General features: G+C 44.9%; 2 protein-coding genes across 5 annotated transcripts in view; one reads left to right on the top strand and one right to left on the bottom strand.

Moving 5' to 3' along the window:
- Window positions 1–17,302, bottom strand: part of MICAL3 (microtubule associated monooxygenase, calponin and LIM domain containing 3) — a 172,032-nt gene extending 154,730 nt beyond the window's left edge. For 2 of the 4 annotated variants that reach the window (XM_086885962.1, XM_086885970.1), the window contains exons 1-2: window positions 16,408–17,302; window positions 15,726–16,159 (exon numbers count right to left, since the gene is read on the bottom strand). The gene's annotated coding sequence lies outside the window, so the exon portion shown is untranslated. Of the gene's footprint in view, window positions 1–1,695; window positions 3,532–15,725; window positions 16,160–16,407 lie in introns of those variants that run through there. The other 2 variants (XM_086885963.1, XM_086885978.1) reach the window with 1 other exon arrangement.
- Window positions 17,303–17,405: 103 nt separating this feature from the next.
- PEX26 (peroxisomal biogenesis factor 26) lies at window positions 17,406–22,202 on the top strand. Its single transcript, XM_086886051.1, has 5 exons — window positions 17,406–17,568; window positions 17,913–18,053; window positions 18,410–18,723; window positions 19,393–19,539; window positions 19,935–22,202. The coding sequence occupies exons 1-5, from the start codon at window positions 17,408–17,410 to the stop codon at window positions 20,036–20,038; spliced, it is 867 nt and encodes a 288-aa protein (XP_086742177.1). The 5' UTR covers window positions 17,406–17,407; the 3' UTR covers window positions 20,039–22,202.
- Window positions 22,203–24,262: the final 2,060 nt, after the last annotated feature.

Genomic DNA, 24,262 nt, shown 5'->3' with positions numbered 1-24,262 from the left:
AGGAGATCCACATGTGCAGGGGTCACACAGGGGGCTGCAAATCCACTGGCCTCCAGAAGCACTTAAAGTCCACTGCTGCCCAGGAACACAGCTGTGGGCTACTCTTTGAGCGATGCAGGCATGAGGAAGAGAAACTAGAGGTATTTATGGTGTCCCCTGGAATTGTAATGAAGAATGATAGGCTAAAATTGAATGAAAAGAGTTGTATCTGACTCCAGAAATATACAGAAATATCATCAAAATATTTTTCAGTTTGGTCAAAGAGGCCAACTAAACAAAAGCTACTATGTTTGTGTTAGTTGCAACCGGCAGGACAAAGCAGAACACAGGAGTGGTTCTGGGGCTGAAGAAAGGAGGACATAATTAATTTCTGACTTCTGCTTTTGCTCTGTAGTCGCCCAGCCTGCCACGCCAACACTCACACAGGCACAGCTTTATGCTATTTACACACTGAGGGGAGGCTGCTGTGCCATTATTGTGCCCACACGTGATGACTCCCGTGGCACCAAGAGAAGCCGTGCTCACAAGCTGCCCTTGTGTGCCTGGGCTGAGAGGACCTGTCCCCGTTTGCCTTCCCCGCTGCTTTGCAAACAGTGCCTTTCCAAAGCCGAGGATGTAGGATTTTCAAACCTCGTGAGAAACAACGGATCCCCGTCTCCTCTCAACTGTGAGAGCTCCAGGGATCATTTGTCTGCCCAAATGCATGCCAGCAACAGACCACAAGCACAATCACAGCCTAATAGTCTTAATGAGATCACAGCTAGAGATGCCCCAGTGCTGCTGTCTGATTAAGGAACAGAACGAGCACCAAATTCATCTGGAGAAAACAAAATCTCCTTGGCTTTCATGTGTGCAGGCTGCAGGTTGATCAGGATTTCAGATCTGTGGTGTATGACCTTTGATTTATTTTCCCTTATAATTCTTTATATATATATATTTTTAATGGTTTTTTTCAATTACTTTTTTTACAAAGCAGTGTGTTCTTTCCCCAGATGTCTAAGTTACATTAATATTTTTTCAGGACACGATGATCACACTGCTCAGTAACATGACCACATTTATAGATGCCTATTGTTAGCCATGCTAGATCGATCTCACCCATGGCTTCTGTCTGTATGCTTGACTATGACACCCATGTGCTACAAGGGAATGTGGTGGATCTTTGCCAGTATAATAATTCCTTTTATCAGCAGTTGATCTGGAGCATCTGTTTGTCTCATCAGAATGAAACTGCTTGTAACTCTATCCTACACCGGGCAAATACTCTTTCTGCACCTGTTCAAGCACTTGATTTACTTACTGCTTAAATTCTTAATCTCAACAGAAACAAATAAGGCGGCTTGTACAACAAAGGCTGGAATCATGAATTAAATGCTGATACAGGACTGTATCAGCTGGCTAGAGCACAAAACCTGGTATTAAGGTAGTGCAGTGCTCACTGCAAATTGCAGATCTCAGCAAGCTTCCTGTAAGAAACCTGCTGCTAATGGCAAGGCTGCAGCTCCTGCAGGAATTCATGCCTAGGACAAAAAGCCAGTAGTAGTGCATTCATGGATTTTGCATGAAGCCTGGAGCTAGCACAAAAGAAAAATCCTCCCCTTAGACACAAGAAACCCTGTGATTTACTAATCAATGACAAACAAAAAATAACATTTGCAGCAGAAGGTAGGAGAGGCTTGCTGGGTCGGTACTCACAGAGCGAGGCTGCAGGAATGACCTTCTTCTCACATGAGTCAACTCCTCCCCGACAGGTGCTCGCAGCTCTCCCACCTTGGCAGGGGCACACACCTGAATTAGAGCCCCTGGCCACTCCACACCGCTTTTTTCTCTTTGCAGGGCTCCTACCAGCGATATTCTCCTTCTCTAGGCTCGCAAGGTAAAGACAAAATTGAAAAGAAATGGGATTTCAGATGCAAATCTCCTTGTGCAAGCCTTTGCCAGAGCATCTCGCAGAGTCTCGAGGAGGCTGTGTGATGATGGGTCTGGCTGCCAAATCGTCACTGTTGCCACAGTAACGGAGCAGTGGTCCCTTGTGGCTTGCTAAGGGAGTGGCAATGGGAGCACTGAAGGGATGCATTGCCTCCTCCTTCGAGGATTCCTCTGACCTGGGTAATCCACCCATTTCTTTAAAAAAGCTGTTTTATTCATGAGATATTTCCCTCACACCCCACATACACCCCCACCCCCTTCCCAGTTTGGTTACTCCGCTCACGGAGCTCTACAGCATCTTAAATCTTGTTTCTGTGGTATAGGAAAGCTGGCATAATCCTGAGAGAGCTGCTGGCTTCCTCTGGGGAAATACCATGGCTTGTAAAAAAGAGGAAAAAAGAAACCTTGTTCTGGTGAATATCTGAACACGAGCACACGCTCACCAGTGTTGGAAGAAGTGCTGGGACGGCGCGATATAATCTTGTCTCTGTGAGCAGGTGAATGAGCAGTTGAGGCAGCGAGAGGGGATTTCTCTGCCAAGTGCTTCTCTGCCAACACGACCGAGCACAAGTGTGGCTGTGAGGCCCTGTTACAGCCACAGGGAAGCTCAGGGCTGGCAGAAATCCTTTGTTCCTGTCCCCTCAGCTGAAAAGTCTTGGTGCTATCACTTCCGAGCTTTAATATAATATAATAAGGTTTCCGGGCCTTAATATTAATATAGCCTGTTTTCTGCTTATTTTTCTTATAATGTTGGCATAAACATATGCAGTAATGTTAGGCAGGACAGCCCAGCACAGTGGAGACCGACAGACTCTGGGCTGCAGTCAGAAAAGCAGCCAAGGCTGCAGAAGCAGGCGTTATTTCGCTGGACAATGAACAATTCAGCCTTGTTTTGGAAAGCAACTCCTTGGAGAGTTAAATAATACCATTTGTTTATGAGACAGACTATTTATCTCATCTTCTTTATAAAATGTTGCTAATGGTTCTTTGTTGCTTTCCTTATTATTCTCTCTTAAAGCCAAGTGCTTCTTTTAAGGTAATGGGTTTCCTCTCTCAGGACAACACACACAGCTCTGTGTGTTTGTAGGTGGTGTGGACAAAAAACAAACACACAGAAGTAAAACCCACACATTTGCTTTCTTAACTGACTTTTCTGTCCTCACTTTCAACCCAGGTTGCTTGGGCAATCTGTGACAGTGGCTCATCCCAACTTGCTAGGTAGGGACTGGCCTCCAGGTGCCAAAATCCAGATGTTAAAGATCCCATCATGACAAAGGGTTAAGCACCTTTTTGCTCCACTATAATCTGCAGCAACAGAGATGGGACTAGTCAAGAACAGCAGTATCAGCCAGAAGGGCTAGAAAGAATTGAATTCGATTATAAAAGCTGTGAGCACACAAAAAAACCTCACATGTTAAGTAAAAATTCTAATCTTTTCACTTATCTTTGCCTTCAGTCTGAGTTTCCCAGCTTTCCTCCAACATACTGCGAGGATTAGAATTTAATTTGATTTAGAAAAAAATCCTTAAATTTCTCCTATGTTTACAGGATTCTTAAATGTGGGACTTGGAGAACATCACGTAACGCAGTGATGGCCGTGACAACACCGCTGGGCTTGGCAGTACAGAATATCTCTGTGAAGTAGGAAAGTGCATCCCACTCCATCCCTGGAGCCTTCTGGTTACAGGTGCAGGATTTAACAGCATCACAGCCCCACACAGACACCCTCCCTTGTTCAAAATCAGTTATTAGTACACCCATGCTTAGGAGCATCCAGTTCCACACAGGTGTGAGGTTATTAAACATATGGAGGCATCTTACAATAATTCTTACTCGAATTACATCTTGAAATTCGAGTTATCAAGGGCATTTTATGCCTGTTTCTTCAGTAACCTTAAATGAGAATGCAGCAAGATCAAAAGCTGAGCTGCACACTTGGTCTCACGTAGGAAAATGTTGGTTGGTACATATAATTAAATAAATCTGTTTTGCTGACACTCACTCCCCCACCCCTCCCCTCAGCTATTTTTATGCTTGGCTTAGTGGAAAAGACTTGGTGCCTCTGGGTGTGAAGCAGGAAGCCATTCAAAATGAAGCTGTCCCCTGAAGAAGACAATCCTGAGAAGGAATAATGCTGGGCTCTCAGGGAGTATGAAAGCAGCAGAGGAATGTAGGGGAGAGGAGGTGGCTGGGCTTGGCCTGCAGCACTGAGAAGTCTTTTCCATTTGCAGCTTTCTCCTCCTGCAGTCAGAGCTATTTAATGGGATCACGAGGGCTGCTGTACCATTACTTAGGGAAGAGGGTATAAAAATGACAGCAGCTAATAAGCACCCATTTCTCATCAGCTGCCTCATAAGGCTAATTGCACAAACAGAATATTTTGGAGGCTAACGGACTGGAAATGACATGTCTGCTGGATCCAGAGCAGTACAGAGAGACTGCAGCCCTGTGCCCGGACACTTCAGGCCCAGCCACAAACAAAAAGAGGGCTATCTCGAAATGTATGTCCTCAGGAGGACCTCAGAAAGTGAGCTGGAATGCTGAAGACACAGCACAGCCATTCTTCCTGAGGATTAGGAGGCAACAGGAGCAGAAATATTGAATGTTCCTTTGTCCATAAATGTCCAGACCACATTCCTGGTTCTGAAGCTCTTTCACAAGAAAGGAAGGCTTTGTTTGGAGCTCACGACTGAGGACAGCAAGAAAGACTTTAAAAAACCTGAAAAAAAACCCCAACCAATCCAAGCTTGGTGGAGCAGGGTAGGAACACACCTTGAACTGAGACCTGGGTTCAGAGGAGGCATTCATGCTTCCCAGAGAAGAGGCTGGCTGATGGGAAGGGCAGAAACTGGACAGAGCTGTGTGTGGTCTCAGAGCAGGATAAAGGCAGGGAGTGTGTGTTTATGTAGGAAGGGAGGTGCTGGTAGTGGGAGTGCAGCCCCTGCACGTGAATTATAGATGTCAAAGCTGAAAAAGTGCTTGTTGGCCTGTTCACTTCCCTTTCTTTTGGCTGCTGAAGATTTGAAAAGTTGAATCTTCCACTCACTGCACCAAAGGACCTAATGCAGTATATTTGCTCTGGATAATTCTGACAAAAAAAATACTTGGCGAGATTGGTTCTTTCAAACATCCAGGTTCATTTTACTCTTAGTATCACTATCCAGGTTTATTTTAAACCCACATTTAATTTTTTTTTTTTTGTCACTCTGATCCACAGTTAGGCTTGTTAGGAAGTGTCTGTGCTGCTTTTCTATTTTTAAAATATGGGCCCACGTTTGATCAGTTTTTGCTTGAGATCCTCTGGTGCACTGCTGGTAAAATTAATTCACAACCAGTTTTCAAGGCTATTGGAAAGTTATCACCACATTAGAATATATTCTGTGCTAAATCATTTGGATATGTTAGGCTTTTTTCCCCCCCAATATTTCCACACCTGGTTTGCATGGAGATCCATTTTCCTGCTTGTTTATACCCCTATTAAGTGCTGCTCTGGTCATGCATGTTATTGATGTGTTTCTGGAAAGCTCAGCAAGTCAGCAATTTTATAACTGCATTATAAATTATAAATAAATTATAAATAATTCAATCAACTGTTTTTCCCCACATCTATTTCTCATTTATTAATGGGCTTTCTTTCTAGGCAGTATTTTCTTATCTCTCATCACTGTCCCATATATAAATATATATATGTATACACAAATATATATATATATACTTGGGGGAGGAACAAAATTAGCTTTGTGGTTCTTGTGCCAAAACTTGCACTGACTTCAGTGAGAGATTTGCCTGAAGAATGCCTGATTATAGCCTGTAGGAGTTGGTCCTATTTCTGTACACCAGGAACAGGCTGAAGTGAGTGCACACGGGTGGGCAGTGGAGTCCCACGGGCGTTTGAACCCAGAGTGGAACAGAAGCACAAAAGTGTGGGTTTATGTGTACAAGAAAAAGAAGGTGAAGCACATGGAGGGGAGCCAGGCAAAGTGATTGAGGATTCTGTTATACAAGAGCAGGAAAAACGGAAGATTTTATGTGATTAATTCGTGTTAAATTTTGTTTGTTTGTTTGTTTGTGGGTTTGTTTCATTTTGTTTTGCTGTAACTTTTCAAATAACGGAAGAGTGGATTTTCTCTTTCCCCATTTTTTCTGTCATCAGACAGCTGTGCAAATATTTTAGCATGTGATTGTGGAAGCACAACACTGCAAACTTCTGCCTTGTGCCAAGAGAAAAGTAGAGGAAAACAAAAGGCAAAAGCCTGGGGTAGATCCAGCTGCCAGGATCTTCTGTCCCCAGGGGAGCCAGAGAGAGGAAAAGGGAGAGGAAAAAGGAGAACTGTGATAGCTTTCACTGCTGACAGTGACAGTGTCCCAGGTCAGAAGGAAACACAGACTGGAAGTGGGGTAGCAAAAGTATCAGAGCAATTAGCAGTCACAGAACCATGTCTTTCTTCTTTTCCTTGGCTTTATCTACATCACCAACTGCTTGTATTGTACCTGCCCTAAGAGACTGAGTTCTCAGGTTGCAGGTAAATTGGAAACCCAACTTACACAGTGCAGTAAATCAGTCTTTTAATTTAGGAAATCAGACCTACATGCCTGGTTTGTGGTTATACTGGCATAAAACAGGTCTTTTCCAGCAGCTTAAGGGGTTCATCAGCAAAGCAGTGATTCAGGCCAGACTGAAAACCCATCTCTTCACAAGTTCCCTCAGGAGTTTATGCTACACAAGTGTGGGCAGTGGGTGATAACACAAACCTAAATATGCCACAGCCAGGAATCAAGCTGACTGATTCTCTGCCAAAGAATCCTATCTTGTTACTGTAGGGGAAAGAATTAATCCATAAAAAAATTAGCTATCACTCACAACATTTTCAGTGGTTTTTGCCACTCTCGTTTCAGCGATTCCTCCACATCAAATGATAGCACATCTTCATTTTTCACTGCTTAAGTTAAAACAATAGGTCACTGTGTATTGGCAGTCCATCTCCCAGCCCATCCTGCTCATGAGAAGTCAAAGGATCAAGACTCATTCCTGAAGCTGGTCTGGTCTTCATTCACAGGTCTTCTGTGCCCTGAAACACAGAGCTGGGGATACTTCTCTTTTTTTAGGCCCATCAGACTGCCAAAGTTACTCAAACAAACAAGAAACTCTTGGCTGTACTGCATGTAATCTCCCATCCCAGGGAATTAAACAGGTGGTTATTAAAACTGTAATAACACCCACACTGTGAGAACATTTAAACCCTAAAGGAAGAAATTCTTCCTCCATCAAAGAGAGCAAAATCATTTAATGATTTCAGGAAGTCTTCATACTCCAACTTCCTCTAACCATTTACATTTCACTTCCATTTAATTACCTGAATGATTAATTAACATCTATCAGCTAATGTTTTGCACAGTGTTTCAAATAAGTAAAGCACCATATAAACCCTTGGTAGGACTTGTTAATTAGGCTACTATTTATATGTTGTTGCTTTCTGGGCTCTTCCCATTCCTTTCCATATTCACTTTCCTAGGCAGTGGTCAGTGCTACCTACCCTGGCTGTTATTTCCAGCCCAAGCTATGGAGTCAGCACCACCATCTTCCTGGAGCTGTTTGAAAAATATGTAAGAATATGCATGAATTTCAAGAATATGTAGATTTTCTGGCATTGTGACATGTACTTTTATGGGACCTGAGTCCCCAGTGAAGACCTTGCACCCTGTTGTCCACTTTAACAGCATTTTTACCTCACAGGCTCAGCCTCACAAGCACCTCTCCCCTGCCCAGAGGATGGAGGCTCCCTTCACTCAGCACAACAGCAGAAAACAAGGGTGGATACAGCCCCTCCCTACAGGACACCGGTTTTCCAGACCTGGAAATATCTGCAGTTCCATCCTTCCTTTAGGAAGCCTCAGCAGGGTTCTCCTGGTGCCACAGGGGCTGAGCACAGATTCCAGAGTCACGGTCAATGTGGCTTCCAGGGCAGAGGGAGAATTTTCTGTCTGTAACAGAAATCCCACCCACCTCCCCATGATCTCCTATGACTCTGGGCAGCCCATTTACAATTAGGTGTTCGAGTAGTGAATTTGGGTGTCTTGAGTTGCAGCTGTCTTGAGAGACCAGAGACATGACTTTTAAAAACCAGGACATATCCCTGCACTGAAAGCAGCTGTCTCTGTAGTTATTGTCTCTGCAGATCCTGGGAGATAAGCACACAAAATACTCCATTCGTTTTGTTTTCCTTTAACTGTCAGCCATACAAATTCTGCTTTAGAACTGAGCATCAAGTCGAGTTCTTTCCTTCTTACTCATAAGTAACATTCAACAAGCCAAAACAGGCCACAGGAATGCCAAAAATATCACCCTTTGGAACTCGGTAAACGATTTTGTTGATACTGCCGAAAACGGAGCAGAATCGTTTTCTGGGAGTGCATTGGCTCTTCAGAGGTAATGAGAGCCCATTTCTTTGAGTCACTGAACTCAGCCATGAGTGCCAGTGGGACAGGCTGAGCTGGTGAATCTCATGATCCTTCCCTTATGTCCCAGTTTATTTTAACTCCTTCTAGAATCTCCAAAGGAAAGGACTCTCATGCTCAAAGACACCGAAGCAGCAAAGGATAAGTCCAGAAATGAAGTCCCTGTAATGTTCTTCCCTTCCTTGCCTAGACAATCCTTGAATTTTCTAAGCAGAAAGGTCCATGGAGAGAAGGGAAAGAACCTCATAATCCCCTTTCCTTCTGTATCCTCACACTGTATGCAGTTATGGGTTTGTGGGGACTGTGAAACTCTGCTTACTTCCAATCTTTATTGCCTTGGTCCTCAATAACTCTGGAATGGAGATTGCTAACAGCACAAGTTTTCCATGTAAATCCCACCAGGATGTCCAAGGGTTTGCCCAGCACAACTGCCAGTCATAGTCCCCAGTGCTGAGAAATGATGAAATCTGCAGTAAGTCATTGCTGGAGGAGAAAAGAAAGAACAAAATGGAGGAAGAAAAAATGGAGGGTAACAAATGGAGAGTGCAGAAAAGGAAGATACAGAAAACAAGCTAGAACAGAGCTGGTTTAAACACCAGAAAATCAGCAGGCTTGCTCTGAGACCTGCATACACATACAGATATGGAGACATTATACAGGCAGTATGGAGAGTTCAAATGAAGGGGGTAAAATCTATATGCTGCTGTGTGTATGTGCATGTTCCATGGTATGCAGCACCAACAGGGAGTAGAAAATCACAAGCCAGGCCTTACTTTATAACACAATAGGCTTTGAAACCTTAAGATTTTGAGCTATAAATAACAAAAAAAAAAATAAATCCAAACACACAAAAAACCCCAAAACAACAACAAACCAAACAAAAAACCAAAACCCCTATAAACAAACTAACCTCACAAAAAGAAACAAACAAAAAACCCAAACAAGCCCCAAACCAGGAGAGTGAACACTCTTTTGCTAAAATCCAAAAGTGACAGAAGAAGGTGAGGATGAGCAGAAGTGGCTGCTGAAGTTTGTCTGGCACCCCTTGGTGCCTGTGCTGGAGAAGACACACAAACCTGCTGGAGCATCCTACACATTTTGGCAGCTTTGTGCCCAAAGTGTCCTGAGTGAAGGATTTCTCTGAGGGATATAAAGGAAGTACAAATTTGGAACAAACTGCAGCAAAAGGCTGATGAACTGCTGCCTGAGTGACCCATACAGAGTGTAAGGAGCAGCCTTGTGGGGAAGACAGAAGGAAGAGAGGGTGTGTGAAGGGTTTGATTTTTTTCCCCACTGAATCAAGATGGAAACAGTGTATGGCACTTAATTCTGTTTGGCTACAGTGATCTGGGGAGAGCAGGAGGATTGGTTTCAGTGGCTCCTTACCCCAGGCTCCTGCTGTTTCATGGAGATCAATGTATCATTTAATAGGGAGAGGCTTTTCAGCTCGCTGAGATTTTATCTGCTGATGGCTTCCATGATATTTATAGACATATCCATCAGCATAACAGCAGGAAGCAATTCTCCAGGGGTCAAATTGGGTGGATTTCCCCTATTTAAAGTGCATTATGGATTCAGCTTTCTGTATAGGATTAACCACTTAACTCACTGAATCCCGAACATCATCAGCTATTGTTCACACAAACTGATGATCTCCACGGCTTAGTTGTGAGATGGCTGACTTGTTTTCAGCCTCAATTATCTTTTCAAATAATAAGGTCCTTTGTTAACCTCTGACTTGCTGAGCACTGTGTAGGCAGCCTATTAAGTACTTCACAGTCCTCTTTTAACCCTATGATTCGGGCAGCTCTGGAGGTTTAGTCCCTATTTCTGACCAGTCTGAATCTTGCCACATGAATAGCAACACCAAAGAACCTGCTTTGATCACGGCAAGCTTAGGAAAATAAACCACGGTGGCTTGGAAGATCGAGGCAGAACCTACGTGCTTATTGTACCAAGTGTTTTAACGCTTTCAGCCCGACTTTTGGTAATGATTTACAGAGCAAGCTTCCCTGCTAAGACTGTTTAGAGAGTCAGCTCCTTTGGGGATTCAGCATGCAGTGATTCCACCTCCTAAAATTATCTGACGATGTTTCTAGTATTGAATGTCTCCTTGTGAGCACACCTTTTGGAATGAGACAGCCTTGCAAGGGGAGCTCAGAATAGATATATTGTTCCAGCAGCTCAGAGTGCATTGGAAATGTGAACTGCTGTGAACTGCAGCTTGATTTGACACAGAAAGACAGATGTAGAGTCCTGACAGGACAAGTGTTCTTGAATACAAATTTCAGTTATTTAAGGTTTTGTTTTCAGTCACCAGAGCTATCATCAGTCACATCTGTCCATCCACTCTCCCTTTCAAATTCACCATGACCTCCTCATGGCCCTATTTCACTTAACCTTGCTGTTTTTACAGTGACCTCCACCCTCATGACTTGGTTGTACTCTGAGTGCCAGGCTGACACACCAGCATGCAGCTCTCTCTCATCACAGACACTCCATGAGAAATGTAAGGGCACTGCTGTCCATCCCTGAGAGCAAAAATGAAGTTCCCAATCCCTGGCAGAATCCACCTCATTTACTATCCTTGAAGGTCTGGTCAGAACTCATACATGAATCCCATTTCTATTGCTTTGCTCTGGAGTGATTTTATTTTGCTGGTGTGCACAGCTGCAGGGTACTCTTGATCCTTTGCTTTGCCCTCATCCATTTCTTTTCATATATTGGAGCATTCCATAAGCACAACTGGAATTTCAAACCAAATAAGCCTTCTGTCAGGTAGGAAAGACAATGACAATTTTCTTCTCTGTTCCCCTGGCTATGTCTGCTGAAGGCTGGTGGCAGTGGGAGACAGGAGAGCTAAAGTTCACTTTGATAAGCTAAAAATATTATAAATACAACTTGTCCCATCTACAGTGTAGTTCCAAAACATATTAATTATAGTTTAGTGGCTTTATGTTTCAAGCAAGTTCTTTCAGGCTGTCTACACTGAGTCATATTTTGGAAATAAACTTTTTGGATCTAACATTAAATGAGAAATTATTTCAGATTTGGTAATACAGACTGAGTTTTCAACTTCTTCCTTGAACAGGCATCTGGAAGAAAAATGTGTCTAGAAAAATTTGGCCTGCCTTTTGGGTCTGCCTGGGCTCAGGCTGCTCCCAAAGCTGAAAACCTCACTGTGAGACAAGGGCTGGATTCCTCACCGGCTGCCCTTCCCCCAGTGCCAAGAAGTAACCATGTATGTGTAAGGCTACATAAACTAATTAGACATTTAATCCTACCTTTGTCTGCACCTGGTGCTGCCAAGAAAGATGAGAAGAAGCAGCGAGTACGAGAGAGGGAAAGAGAGAAACGAGGGCCAATACACTGCTTGAGACATTAATCCTACACACGGTGTAAGCACACCTCTCAAACCTGTAAGACCCTGAAATAGCACACAGATCTTCCAGAGGAGAGGAGAAATCCTCCCAGAAAAGGTGCTGCAAGTTTATTAAAATACTAATTTTACTAATTACTATTAATTTACTATATTTAAAAAAATAAATAAATAAAAAAAAAGCTCACATGGAGGTTCATAAAACAGCAATTACCCGTAAATTACTGTATCAAGTTCAGGAGCACAAACAGCAAGCAGGGGAGTTCTGCCCACCACAAACAGCCCCTTCCCAGGGGATTTTTCCAAGGCTCAGGCACTGCTACCACACAATTCTGCAGCATTGCTGGCTTTCCTAAAGCAACCTCGCATCACAACTTCTGTGAGCAACACAAGGCCACACAAGAGCCAGGACCAGCAGACTGAGATGGAAAAGAGTTTGTTAACTTCTGTAGCACACTCTGAAATTTCCAATTCAAGATGCAGAAGGTGCATTGCCTGCTTGTAGAGATAATTAACACAGATCACAGTAAATGTGCATTCAGAATGAGGGACAGGTGACGCTGTGAAAAGAAACACCGAGATGTCAGAAAGCTAAAAACGAGAAGAACCATTTTCTCAAATCACCTTGTTTGCCTTGTGGTACAAATAGTTCCAGGATTCACACTGTCAAGCCTTTCTTCCAGTCGTGAGAGCACAAGGCTGGCTTTTGAAAAAAAAGGAAAGGTGGAGACTCACGGATGAGAGTTGATTTTGGCAAGTTGGGCCTTGAGAAGAGGCATTAACTGTTAGAGGGGTTGTGACTCTAAAGCGATCAGCAAAGAGACGCTGGGCTAGGCAAACAGGGTGTAATTGACCCATAGTGATGACAGGCTTCAGTATTTTCTCAAAGATAATAACTAGCTGAAGAAAAGAAGATGCCCTAGGCCTTGAACCAAATTGGTCACCTTACAGCTATGAAATGCCCCACCCAGCACTAATTATGACTATTATAACAGTAACAATTAAATCAAAGTAACTGCTGCTATTCTTTGACAGCTGCCTTGCCAAGGTGAGTATTTTATTTGATTATGAAGCAAAGAAAGGGACTTAATCAACTTAAAATTGCTCTTTGTTTCGGAAAGGTTTTGTTATTATCCGAGTAAAACTCAAGTTTTGACAAGTTGCGAACACTACCCTGTGTTTCCAGTTTCCCAGTTCCCAGTGTTTACACCTCACTCAGTGTTTCTACATCTGTGATGAAGGTTGAAACAGAGATTTTCTCTTTTGTTTTATGTGATATTCCTCAGTTGGACCGTGCCTGTGACTGCCCCTGCAGTTGTCTTTTCTGCTTTGCACCGTCTTTGCCTGTTGTTTACATAGCTCTGGATATAGCCAACATCAGACACTTAAATACACTGACTAGGAACAGCAGCAGGTGGGCTCAAAAGTCAGGTGAGTCTCCTCTAACCAGCTCTATTTTGTTAACAAAAAAATAGCTGTGATGCTGGGCCACAGTGCTGGGTGAGATAAGAGAGCATCACCATGGGCCATCTGTTCAAAGCTCACCTTCACCCAGCCCCAGGCTCTGCAGACCGCCTGCCAGCAGCCAGGGAAGCCCTGAATCTGGGCTAATTGAAGGGATCTGCAGCCAGCCAGCTTCATATTTAATAGGGATTTACTGCTGATGAAAATTACAAGTGAATTACAGATTCCAGCATGTCATGGTCTCGCCAGAGTCAAACAAAAGCACGTAGTGATAATGTCGCTCTATTGGGAACGGTGAGAAGAACGACACAGACTCTCTTGGGAGTTGAACAGGAGAATTCCTCCAAGGTTTATTACCTCAGATCTTCTTTTATAGACCGATATGTAAAAGTACAGAAAGGCAAAACTCTTATTTTTTAGTAAGAAAATATTTTAAGTAAGTATTTTTAAGTATGTGTTAGTAAACTAACACATCACCATCATTGGTCAGTGGGGTTCACCACCCCTCGACCTTCTCTTGCAAGAAAACAAGAAACTGACAAACAGCACCTGCAAGGCTGTGTTATCTCTGAGGATTGTTTTAATTCCTCCTTATGATTTCCCAGGCCACTTTCTCAGGCGAGACTGAGAAAATTATGCAGCCTGATATTCCACAGGCACTGTGCTCCCTGCTTTTGCTCATAGTTAGCATCCACAGTGATAAGAACAGAGTGGTTCTTATCCCTGCATCCTGGGACCTGAGGTCTCCATGGACATCATTGCTTTGTTAAAGTACTGCTGATAAGCTATGAGGTACTACAGAGCTCCACATCTTTCCTAGAGGCCGTGCTTTCCTCAGTTGTGTTTGTAATGCCGTTTATAATTTCCAGCTCTTCTGTTTGTTTTTATACGAGTGTAGGAGGGTTTCTTTCTCTTCAAATCAAATCATAGGGCCTCACCATTTCTAGCTCAAAGTCTCCCTAATGCTGCTAATCTCCTATTAACAGCCTACTGACACAGAAGAGACAACAGAAAAAGACTGATTGCCAGCCCTCTGGCCCTGTGACCGTGTGCTGGTCAGATCTGGATTAATAGCTGAGGCGATTTACCTCAGGAGGCCTCATCACAGGTGCCTGTAACCCTAAACTCTCCTCAAACTGCCTGGCAGGAGAGGGAGGAGGGGAACCAGCAAATCCACAGATGATGCACACACAAACAAGGCCTTGCTGAAACTCATTTTTCCTTCTCCTATACAAAAAAAAGACGGGGGAAAAAGCCCTCCTTGACTTTGTATAAAAGGCAACAAGCTGGGCATGGACATCCCACCCAGGACACAAACCCCACTATGGTACTCCCCTCATACTACCTGTCACTGACAGCAAGGTGGTTTGACTGTAGCTTTTCTGGTTTCTAGAAACTGTTATCCAGGAGCACAGGCAAAAACACTGCTTTCCTGTGTAGCACGAGACATTGCCCTGCTGCGTAGCTGCTTCAAGCACAAGACGGACCCTTCCAGCTTTAAGACAATTTAAGCTGCTACCATTCATGGAAAGATGGAAAAACAGCATCATTCTGACTTGGCAACAAGTATCCATCTGACAGTTCGGTTCAGCAGCCCAAACGGTCTCAGGCTCTCCTCCCGAGCGCTGCAGCTCCTGCATTTGCAGCGCTGCGCCGGCTGTGCTGCTCCATGACCCTACATAGCAGGAGGAGGGTGCTGGGATGATGGGTGCAGCTGGCCAGCTGCACTTGACGTCACCCAGCAGCAGAATGTCCCCACACAGCATCTGAGCTGCACCAGGAGCCTGCCTGACTGCCAGCCAGAGAAACAGAGGCAGGAGCTGATGCTGCCCGTGACCAGGTCAGCCACCAAGATTCCACCTGTGCCCAGCAGAAGCGTCTCTCATCTCCACGAAGATTACTCTGTTTCAGAATGATTTCATTTTGCTTGTTAACTAATAGCCGGTAAAATAGGTAATTGTTCCTGTCCTGAAGTTAAACAATCCTGTTACTGAGTGTTATTTGCAGGTCAGAGAGCTGCGAGAGGTTTGGCCTTCAAGGCACCACACTGTCCCCTCTAGGAAGAGGGGTGAAGTACAAAAACATTCTACCATGCCTTACGGGGAAATTAATTTAACCTATAATTATTGTTATTACAAGGCTGCTTGTCCACCTTGTCTTCTTATACAACCACACACTGCAACTCATACGGAGCTGCTGTTCAGAGCAGCTTCTACCTCTCCCTGACCCTTCCCAGCCTCTAACATAACTGCATCAGTGTTGCAGCTCTGTCTTTCCATAGGTCTTTATTCATCAGGCGCATCCGCGGGGAGACAGGATCTGACTCACTCCCCACCTGAAACAACAGCCCCGCTCCAAAAGCTTCTTCCGTGGCCACACCACCTCCTGCAAACATCACCAGGGCAATGCTGGGCTGCCCTTCTAAGGGACAGAACATCACTGGCTGCACCCCATGAAAGAAATCCTCCAACAGCATCTTTGCATAGCGCGAACTCACCTTGTTTTTGTGCTGTCCCACTCCTTTTCTGAGTCTCAGTGAGGAGCATCCAAGCCAGTGTGAGTCTTTTTCAAAGTTGATTCCTTATCCATATTTGGGAATTTGTGCTGGGCACTAGCTGGTACGAGGCACGTTCTTCCCACAGTGCACTTTGGGACTTGTAGTTCCCAAAAAGGAATGCTGTTTTCCGAATTGCAAGCACCGAGCAACACAAAGAGAAGTCTGAAACGCCTTTATCTCTGCCTTTGCTTGCTGCTGGGCCCTTCCTTTCACATGTTTCTGTGCAGTGGTTTCACCTTAGCCAGCCAGAATCCTTCGGGAATCTCTTCCACAGCTAAGGGCGGTGTCCAACCCCTTGGATGCGCCGCTGTGTAAAAGCTGCTCCTGCTGCCGAGAGGGGCAGGTGCGTGGTCCTGCCTCCGGGAAACAGCTACCTAGAAAAACAGAGCTCTGATCAACTTTTTAATCAGATTCCCCACACTGAAAAGGCATAGAAAATCCTCTTTAAAAGATGTGTTTCACTATGCGGCGTGTTTTGTATCAGCCCGTTTGATTTTTTTTTAAATTACATAATCATAGTGGGGGACAGATAAATGTGTCTGTTGTTTAAAAAGGCTGCGAGAGAAATCAATCCCGTCTCTCCTGTAGAGATCCCTTTTTGAAGAGCGTTTGAGGCAATTACCTTGTAACCAAGACACCCTGCTGTTTTTAAACAACAACCGGAGGAGAACGCCAATCTCTGCCTGCCGGGCACTGCTGGAGACGCTGTCATTACACCCCAACTCCATTAACAGCGTGATGTGCTTAAACCTGCGGGCACGGGGTGCCTGAGGAGAGGTGCCCGGAGGAGGAGGCGGCGGGGAACGGAGAGCATCCATCCCCGGCCGGGCGGGATCCATCCCCGGCTCCCGGGAGAGGAGAACCGGGACACTCCCGGGGCTGGGCTGACTCCCGGCGGCCGCGGGGAGAACAGCCGAGGCGAGCTCGGCCCCTTTCCCTCGGCGGCCACAGGAGGGAGGAGATGAAGGAAGCGCGTTTTGGCAGGGACGGGCAGCGATGTCGGTCCCACAGAGCCCGCTTTGCACCGCTGATCCCCGCAGGGTCGCGGCCGGGGTCAGGCTGGAAGCGAGCACAGAGGGTCATCAGCTCCCTGCTCCGTCAGGGTCATTGCATCCAGGCCATTCTGGAATATCTCCATAAAGGGACACTGCACACCTGCTCTGGCCAAGCCGTTTCAGTGCGAGCTCACCGCACACTAAAGCTCTTCCCCCTGCCCAGGCGGAATTTACTGTGCGTCAGTTTCTGCCCCTTGCCTCTTGTCCTACTGCTCGGTACCACAGAGCAGAACCTGCCTTTATCTTCTTAGCCCCTCCCTTTAGGTATTTATTCACATTACAGAGGTTCCCTCTCAGTCGTCTCTTCCCAAGGCTGAACAGACCCAGCTCCCTCAGCCTCTCCTCGTAAGGGACGCTCCAGGCCCAGCAGCAGGGCCTACACATCCCGGCGGCCCGCGGGATGCTCCGGGGCGGCCCTTCCGCTGCCGGGCGGCTCCAGCCCGGCTTTCCGGTGCCTGCCCGAGCGGCTCGGAGCCGAGCCGGGCCCCGGCGGGGGCGGTGGCGGCGCTGGAGCCGGAGGCTGAGGCAGAGCCGTGCGGGGCCGGGGAGAGCCCTCCCGCCGGGGCCATGAGGGGCGAGCCGCCCCCCTGGGCCCCGGGGCCGGCGCAGGCGGCGGCGCTGCTGGAGGAGGCGGCGGATCTGCTGGTGCTGCACCGAGACTTCGCCGCCGCCGTGGAGCGGTGTGAGGCGGGCTGCGACAGCCTGGGACCCGGCCCCGGCCCCGAGAGGTGCGAGCGGCGGGCACGGGGAAGCTGCTCGGTGTCGCACCAGCGCCCGGCTGCCTTCCAACTTCAGGCCACGCCTGCGCTGCTTTGGGGTTTCTTTTATCCCTGTCGGTATTAACGCGTTTCGTTGTGTTTGAGGGAGGTGGGGTGTGCCCAGCAGCCTTCCCTTCGTTCTCTCAGAGATACAGTGTGTATCCTAGGAGGTCTAATTGGCCTTTTTATAGAGGATAAGTAGAGGGAAAGCAGAGAGCTGTGGGGTACCTGGGATGCACTGAAGCTCACTGGAAGGGATACAAGGGGAAATGTTGTTGTAAGAAGCACTTATTTAGGTGTCTGTTCCTTACCAGTTTTGCAGAAGTGAAATGCTCCCTTTGTGTTGTGGGGATTCAGGCACTGGCCGAGATGAACCGGTGGAGAGAAGTTCTGTCTTGGGTGCTGCAGTATTACCATGTACCTGAACATCTGCCTCCAAAAGTTCTGGAGCTGTGGTGAGTTTCTGTCTGTTGCTGTCAGATGTACACACAGGGCTTGCGTTTAGGTTTAACTGCAGGCCAGGCTTGGCTATTACGTGATGTTTTCACTTTGTGTGGTGTAAGTGAAATCTGGGACAGGCCTGTTCTTGACCTGTGTGTGCTGGAGCATGCCTGCAAGATTGCTTCGTGGCGATCAAGTCCAAAAGAGGTGATGCTGAGAGAGTAACATCGATAACTGCACCTGTTGTCTGCCTCAGAATTCTCTGTGTGTGTTGATGTAGACCCTGGTTCCTACCTTCATGAGAGCTGCGTGTGGGTTGTAGCTCTCACAAAGACTTTGGGTTTTCTCCTGCTTCTCCCTTGCATTTCAGCATCCTGTTGTACAGCAAAGTGCGAGAGCCGCAGGTGATGCTGGAGGTCGGCAGCAGCTGGCTGAGAGCCTGTGCCAACCAGAGCCTGCCCGAGTTCGGGGCGCTGCTGGAGCTGTACCTGGAGCAGGTGCTGCTGCCTCTGGGGCGTTTCGAGGGCGCGGAGGAGCTGGTGCAGGGCTGTGCTGCGTTGGACAGCGAGCGGCAGCTGGCGTTCCTCGGCACCATCCGCGAGAGCCGCCGCCACTGGGCTCAGCGCGAAGAGACACACTCGGCTGCTGAGGAGCAGCAAGACCCGGCCACAGAAACTGTTCTGGGTGGGCTTTCCCTCTGTTGCTTGTGCTCTTCTTTTTATGGTTTCATTTCAAGCTGGTCCCTTGCTGGCGAAGGGTAGCAGCTATTAAGAATATTGCTGTGAGGAAGTCCTGTTGTGTATCACAGCAGGAATGAAAAGTGTTAGTGATACCGTTGCTGAGAATTGCAAGGCATATTTAGTCTCTGCCAACATGAGGAGATGACAATAAATGTTCTGGATCAAAAGCACTGTGGAGGTTTTGGTTGTTTTTTTTTTAAGGTAAAAAAGGAAAACTAAGACTACCTGGCAATCCTTTAAGGGTATGTTTTGTTGGCTCTGTGTACAATTTACTTAATTTCCATTTACAGTTGAGTCCAAGTATAACAATGCCTGTCTAGCATTTTAAAGTACTGCTCCTTCTCCAGATCTGTAAATCATTTGATGTTTTCTCCCAGGACAGAAGCTGGCACTACTGTGGTATAAGATCATATTGCAGTAAAGTAGATGCCTAAAAAAGAAGTATAATAAAGTGTATTACAAAATTGTACTGTTTCTCTGTTGTATAAAAAACCAAACCCAACCCAGCTCTCATGCAGACTTCCAGTATCTTAGTTTTTTTATTGTCTATATCTGTGTGATTACTTTTTAAACTTTACCTTGCCCTAACAGCCTTTCTGTTCTTGTTTCCCAGGAGTGCTTTCCCAAAAGCTCCTGACCATGTTGACGTTGCTGCGTAGAGCAATGAGGTCCATGTCAAATCACTTCTATTTACTTCCTTACAAGAAGATGCTCTTGGCTACTTTTTTGCTGTACCTGGTGGTGGTGAGATTAGACCCAGGTACATGATTAAGATTTCCAATTTTTCAAATTTCATTGTGCCTATGGAAAATAAATTATTTGCTTGTACTAAGTGTGGTAAATGTCTTAGGGAGACACAAAATCTGGGTGACTAGGAGCTTAGTTTGTCTAATGTTTCCAGTTGCAGTCCATGTAGAAAGATGAAGCTCCACAAATGCCAGTTTTCTGAAAACTCTTTCCAGCAGACAAGGTACAGACTGTGAGAGGCAGGCAGAGCTGTCCTAAACTCAGCCTTTTCCTCACTGGAGGAAGGAAGAGAGCTGGATTTTTATTAACTCTAGTTGGGGGTAGTTCTTTCTTGATATGTTTAGTGTATGTTAATTTTACCTAGTTAGTTTTACTAAGCTGGTTTTACCTTTTTGTTCTGCTTTGCAGCTTCTCCCACATCACTGCCATTCATTTACAAACTGGTCCAGCTCTTCAGACAGGCTTGGGCAGCCGTGCTTTCTCCAATCCATAGGCCTCCAATTCGAGACTAAGTGTCTTCCTCCACTGAAGGTGTTGCCTTTGTCTTGGGGATGTTACCAGGCTCTTCAGGGACTGGTGAAATCTGAGATGACCACCTGTGAACTCCTGGAATTTCTCCAGACAGGGAATGGTGGTGTATGAATTTTGAAGCCACAGCAAGTTTTCCTGACATTTTGCTTGGTCCTGTCCAACACTAGGGTAAAGCCACTCCTTCCCTATCTGCAACTGAATAAGAATCCTCCTTTTCAATCCTCTTTTTCAAGCTTTTCCAACACTTTGCTTTGGATGTGTCTCTTGAGTGAGGGTTGTGTAGCCAGTTCTGAACTGTGGAAGAAGTTCTCATCCTTGCAAATGCTGAGCAGTTCTCTGAACAAGTGCAATAGTGTTCCTGGAGGTGTGACTGTAGAAGGCAGCAGAGTACCAGTGATTAGGGGTTTTGCCTGAAGACATCTGAAAAGCCCAGTTCCTGCAGCATGGGGTTTAGGACAAGCACATGGAAGAAAAACACTGGAGATGCTAAAGCCTATTACGTTTTGAAAGCCATGGTTTCTCTTGTGACTGATGCCTCTTTGGATAGGCACCCTGGATTTTAGTCATATTTAAGCCAGAAAGATGGGGTGGTGGGCCACAAAGACTGTTGTGCTGTACCTACTCTTCTTAAATGCATATTACAGCACTTAGTGCTTGCCTGATGCATAGTCATTCCTAGAAGCACTTGGTGGTGGTGGTAAGGCAATAGAGTTATTTTTTAAAATTATATTCTATGTTATTGTCTAGTTGAACAACTCAAGTTGTTGCTTTGTTTTACTCTTTCCCTACCTCTTGCTTTGTTCACATAGATGTCAAAAAGTCTCTCTGTATATCTAGAATTGCTCCCCAAGTCCCCAGTACCCAAAGCCCTAGGTTAGATAGGAGTAGCTCAGCAATGCTCTGTCATTCAGAACAGAAGATTATTTTTTATAGAAAAAGATGCTTCTCTGACATCACAAGGTCTACCCCAGATCAGTGGCAAGAAAATTGTACATCTGCAGGTCTGTCACCAGACCAACTCCATTTCTAACCGCCTGGGGCAGAAACTGGAGGTTTGGGGTAGAACATGAATTTCTCCTCCATCCATTCACCCATTTCTCATCAATTGGCAAGAGGTCAATTCCAAGGAGAGATCCCAGTGTGGTGTCTGGCAGCAGTAGTGCCCTTTGTCTCTAGCAATAACCATTCTCCAAGCTGGTGGCTGTTCCTGTTTTCTTCACACAGATGGGTGTGTTGGTACCCTCAGACTGTGTGGGATCTGTTGCTTTGCTCCCTACTGGGGCACTTTGCAAACAGTCTCATCTTCACTACTAAAAATAGTTGTCTGTTTCATCTAAAATTATCCCAAAAAGAGCTACCCTCCAGCACTATTGTCAGACAAGCTCAGGCAGGTTATTCATGAGTGCAGTAACGACCTTGCCTAGTTGTCTCCAGAGGTTTTAAAACCCAGACCAATCCCATATCCCTCCCCAAAGATTTTGTCTCTGCCAGGACTCTGCACCAGGTTAAGTAGCACATAGCTTTTCCATATAAAAAAGTAATTTCTTACATACTCTGCACACACAGGGAGGAACAGCCTTTGGTATTGCTAAATGGTTCCTGAAACCAACACTTGATGTGAAATCAGGTAGAGTGAAACACAAAAGCTCTGTCTGGAGCTGAGCTCTTCCAAGAAATGACCAGAATGAGTCTTCTTCCCCCACTGCTTTGCAAGGCCTCAGGTTAAGTCCTTTGTAAGCCAGTCAATGAAATGGCAAACTTCACTGTGAAGTCAGGCCAAATTCTTACCAAAGTAACTGTTAGGTAATGAACACTTTTTGCTGTAGTCTTCTGGCATTGTTTTTAGTTGGATGGCAGAGATGCTGTTTTGAGGGTTGGTTTGGACCAGTGGTTTCAGCAGGCTATTCACAGTTTTTAGAATGCTGTTAAGTGTCATTTACCAGGATTTTTAACAATCAACTTTATTTTAAGTGTAGGTTGGAAATGTTGACTTTATTGGGGTACTACTGATTTAGAATTTATATTGTTTTTAAATCATCATGAGAGAACAAGAAGGCAGAAATAAGCTATCAGGGGTTTTTTTTTTTTTCAATTAATACTAAAACTGCAGTATCTAATTTTTATAATAAAATGACTACTGATTGACCTCTTTGTAGAGTTGCTTGTTTGTGCTGTGATTGAGGGTATGAAAAAAAATTGTGTTTATTCTATTGATACACTACAAAGTATATCACAGTTTTCCAGAATTGCTTCACATTGTTTCATAGTTTCAGCAGAGATTGAATTAAGTCAAGAATGTCTTCGGTGTGAATCTGATGAGATCTAATCCACTGATGGTGTTGGTAGGGCGTAAATCTGCATTTTGGGATGTCCAAGACCAATACTACCAAGAATAAAATACCTGGTATTCATCATTGTTAGATGAATGTATCTTCACATTAGAACTAACTATAGTTCTGACCTTGTTGTATTGGGGGAGAAACTCTACAAATAAAAATCCATAGCACAGTTCTCTGTTTCAGGGATAATGCCTGAAAACCAGTATTTTATCAGTGTAGCAATGTTATACAGGTACTTAATTATTAGACTAGAGAAGGTCAGAAATCCTGAAATGAGATGCTGCTGGTTTGCCCAGCAGGTGGCAACAGAAAAACAGAAAACAGTTCTACAGGGAATGCAAAGTGTTTAAATCTTCATTCACTGTCTGAGGAAGGTATTATAATGTGTGGGAAATGCAAATGCTTACATGTCCCAAATTAAAAGGAAAAGAGGATTTTGTGTGATCACCTAAGAACTTATTAAGAGTGCACTGTTTTGTAAAATGGCATAATAGTATTCTAAAATAATCCATGTTTCTCACACTGTTGGTGAGTCATTTAGGCAACCAGGAGGGAGGGATGTACATCCAGCAGAGGAGGAAAAGCAGCTGACTGTCCTTCATTTGCCTCTTGGTGTATTTCAATCTCCAGCATATTTGCCCAGCATATTGAGCTGGGGGAGGAAGGAGAAAGGGGAAGACATTCAGAGGGATGGTGTTTGTCTTCCCGAGCCAGTGATGGAGCCCTGCTGTCCTGGTTGTAGCTGAACTCCTGCCTGCCCATGGGAAGTGGTGAATCCACTCCTTGCTTTGCTTTGCTTATGGGCACAACTTTGGCTTTGTGTGTTAAACTAGACCTCAACCCAAGGTTCTTACTCTTCTGGTTCAGTGCTCAGTTGCCAATTGGAGTTAAACCAGTACAATGGTACTTCTGAGTTCTAAGTTATTCCAAAATGCCATTTTCAGAGATATGAAAATGTGAGAGTATTCCTTAGTCTCAAAGCAATGACCTGATGGTTTTCTGAAGAACTCTGAGATTCAGTTTAAGCAAAGCAGCAGATGGAAATTATAATGGAAATTCTTTGTTAAAAAACAACTATGGCTCCAAAAATTATGGCTCTGTAGCTTTTCCCAGCCAAAAGCAAAGAGTAATGGTTTGCATGTTTATGTAAAGAGCAGCAAAATGAAGACTGTACCAAAGTGAGTTTATAAAAACCAGTATGAACTATTTCTCACTCTTAAAATGCAGGTGTTAAAGAGGATACTTCTATGCTGGTCACCAGCAGTGACAGAACAATCTGTTAATATCGTCATGTCAGGGTAGACTAACCTACATTTTAGGAATTGTCTATTTAATGTCTGCTGATTAAACATCATCATAAACAGTACATTTATAGAGTCTGGGGATACATAACACAGATTCAATAATCAAGTGTGCCTTCCTCTTTGTTACCCAGGAGTTGCATCAAAATGAGGATTTCTATACTGAGAGAAGCTGCTGTTTCCAGTGGGGAATTAGTGCAGAGAGAGCAAAAGGGTGGAGGCGACTGCACCAATTTGGTGTCAGAATTTTGGGGTGATGCCTCCAGACCTGTCCTGCAATAAACACTGCAATAGGAATCAAATCTTTTCCTGTTTGTTTGGGAAGAGTAGTGAGAGTCTGTACTGAAAGCTGTCCCATCCTGCTGACAGCCTGGATGACTGCACATGGAAAGAGAAGTAATAGGAGTAAATTGAAATGTTAATAGAGAAGCCAGGAGATCATTTAGAAGCACTAATAGAGCACACTTAAGAATGATAATTATGTTTACTTTCCAGATATCTGTTTTTCTTCTATCCTTCTCCTTTCCATTCATTTGCTCTCTTACACCTTCTGTGCTGGAACTGA

Source organism: Cyanistes caeruleus, chromosome 4, assembly GCF_971803275.1.
Source record: "Cyanistes caeruleus chromosome 4, bCyaCae1.hap1.1, whole genome shotgun sequence".
Taxonomy (NCBI): Eukaryota; Metazoa; Chordata; class Aves; order Passeriformes; family Paridae; genus Cyanistes; species Cyanistes caeruleus.
This window is presented reverse-complemented; position numbering and strand designations above follow the sequence as displayed.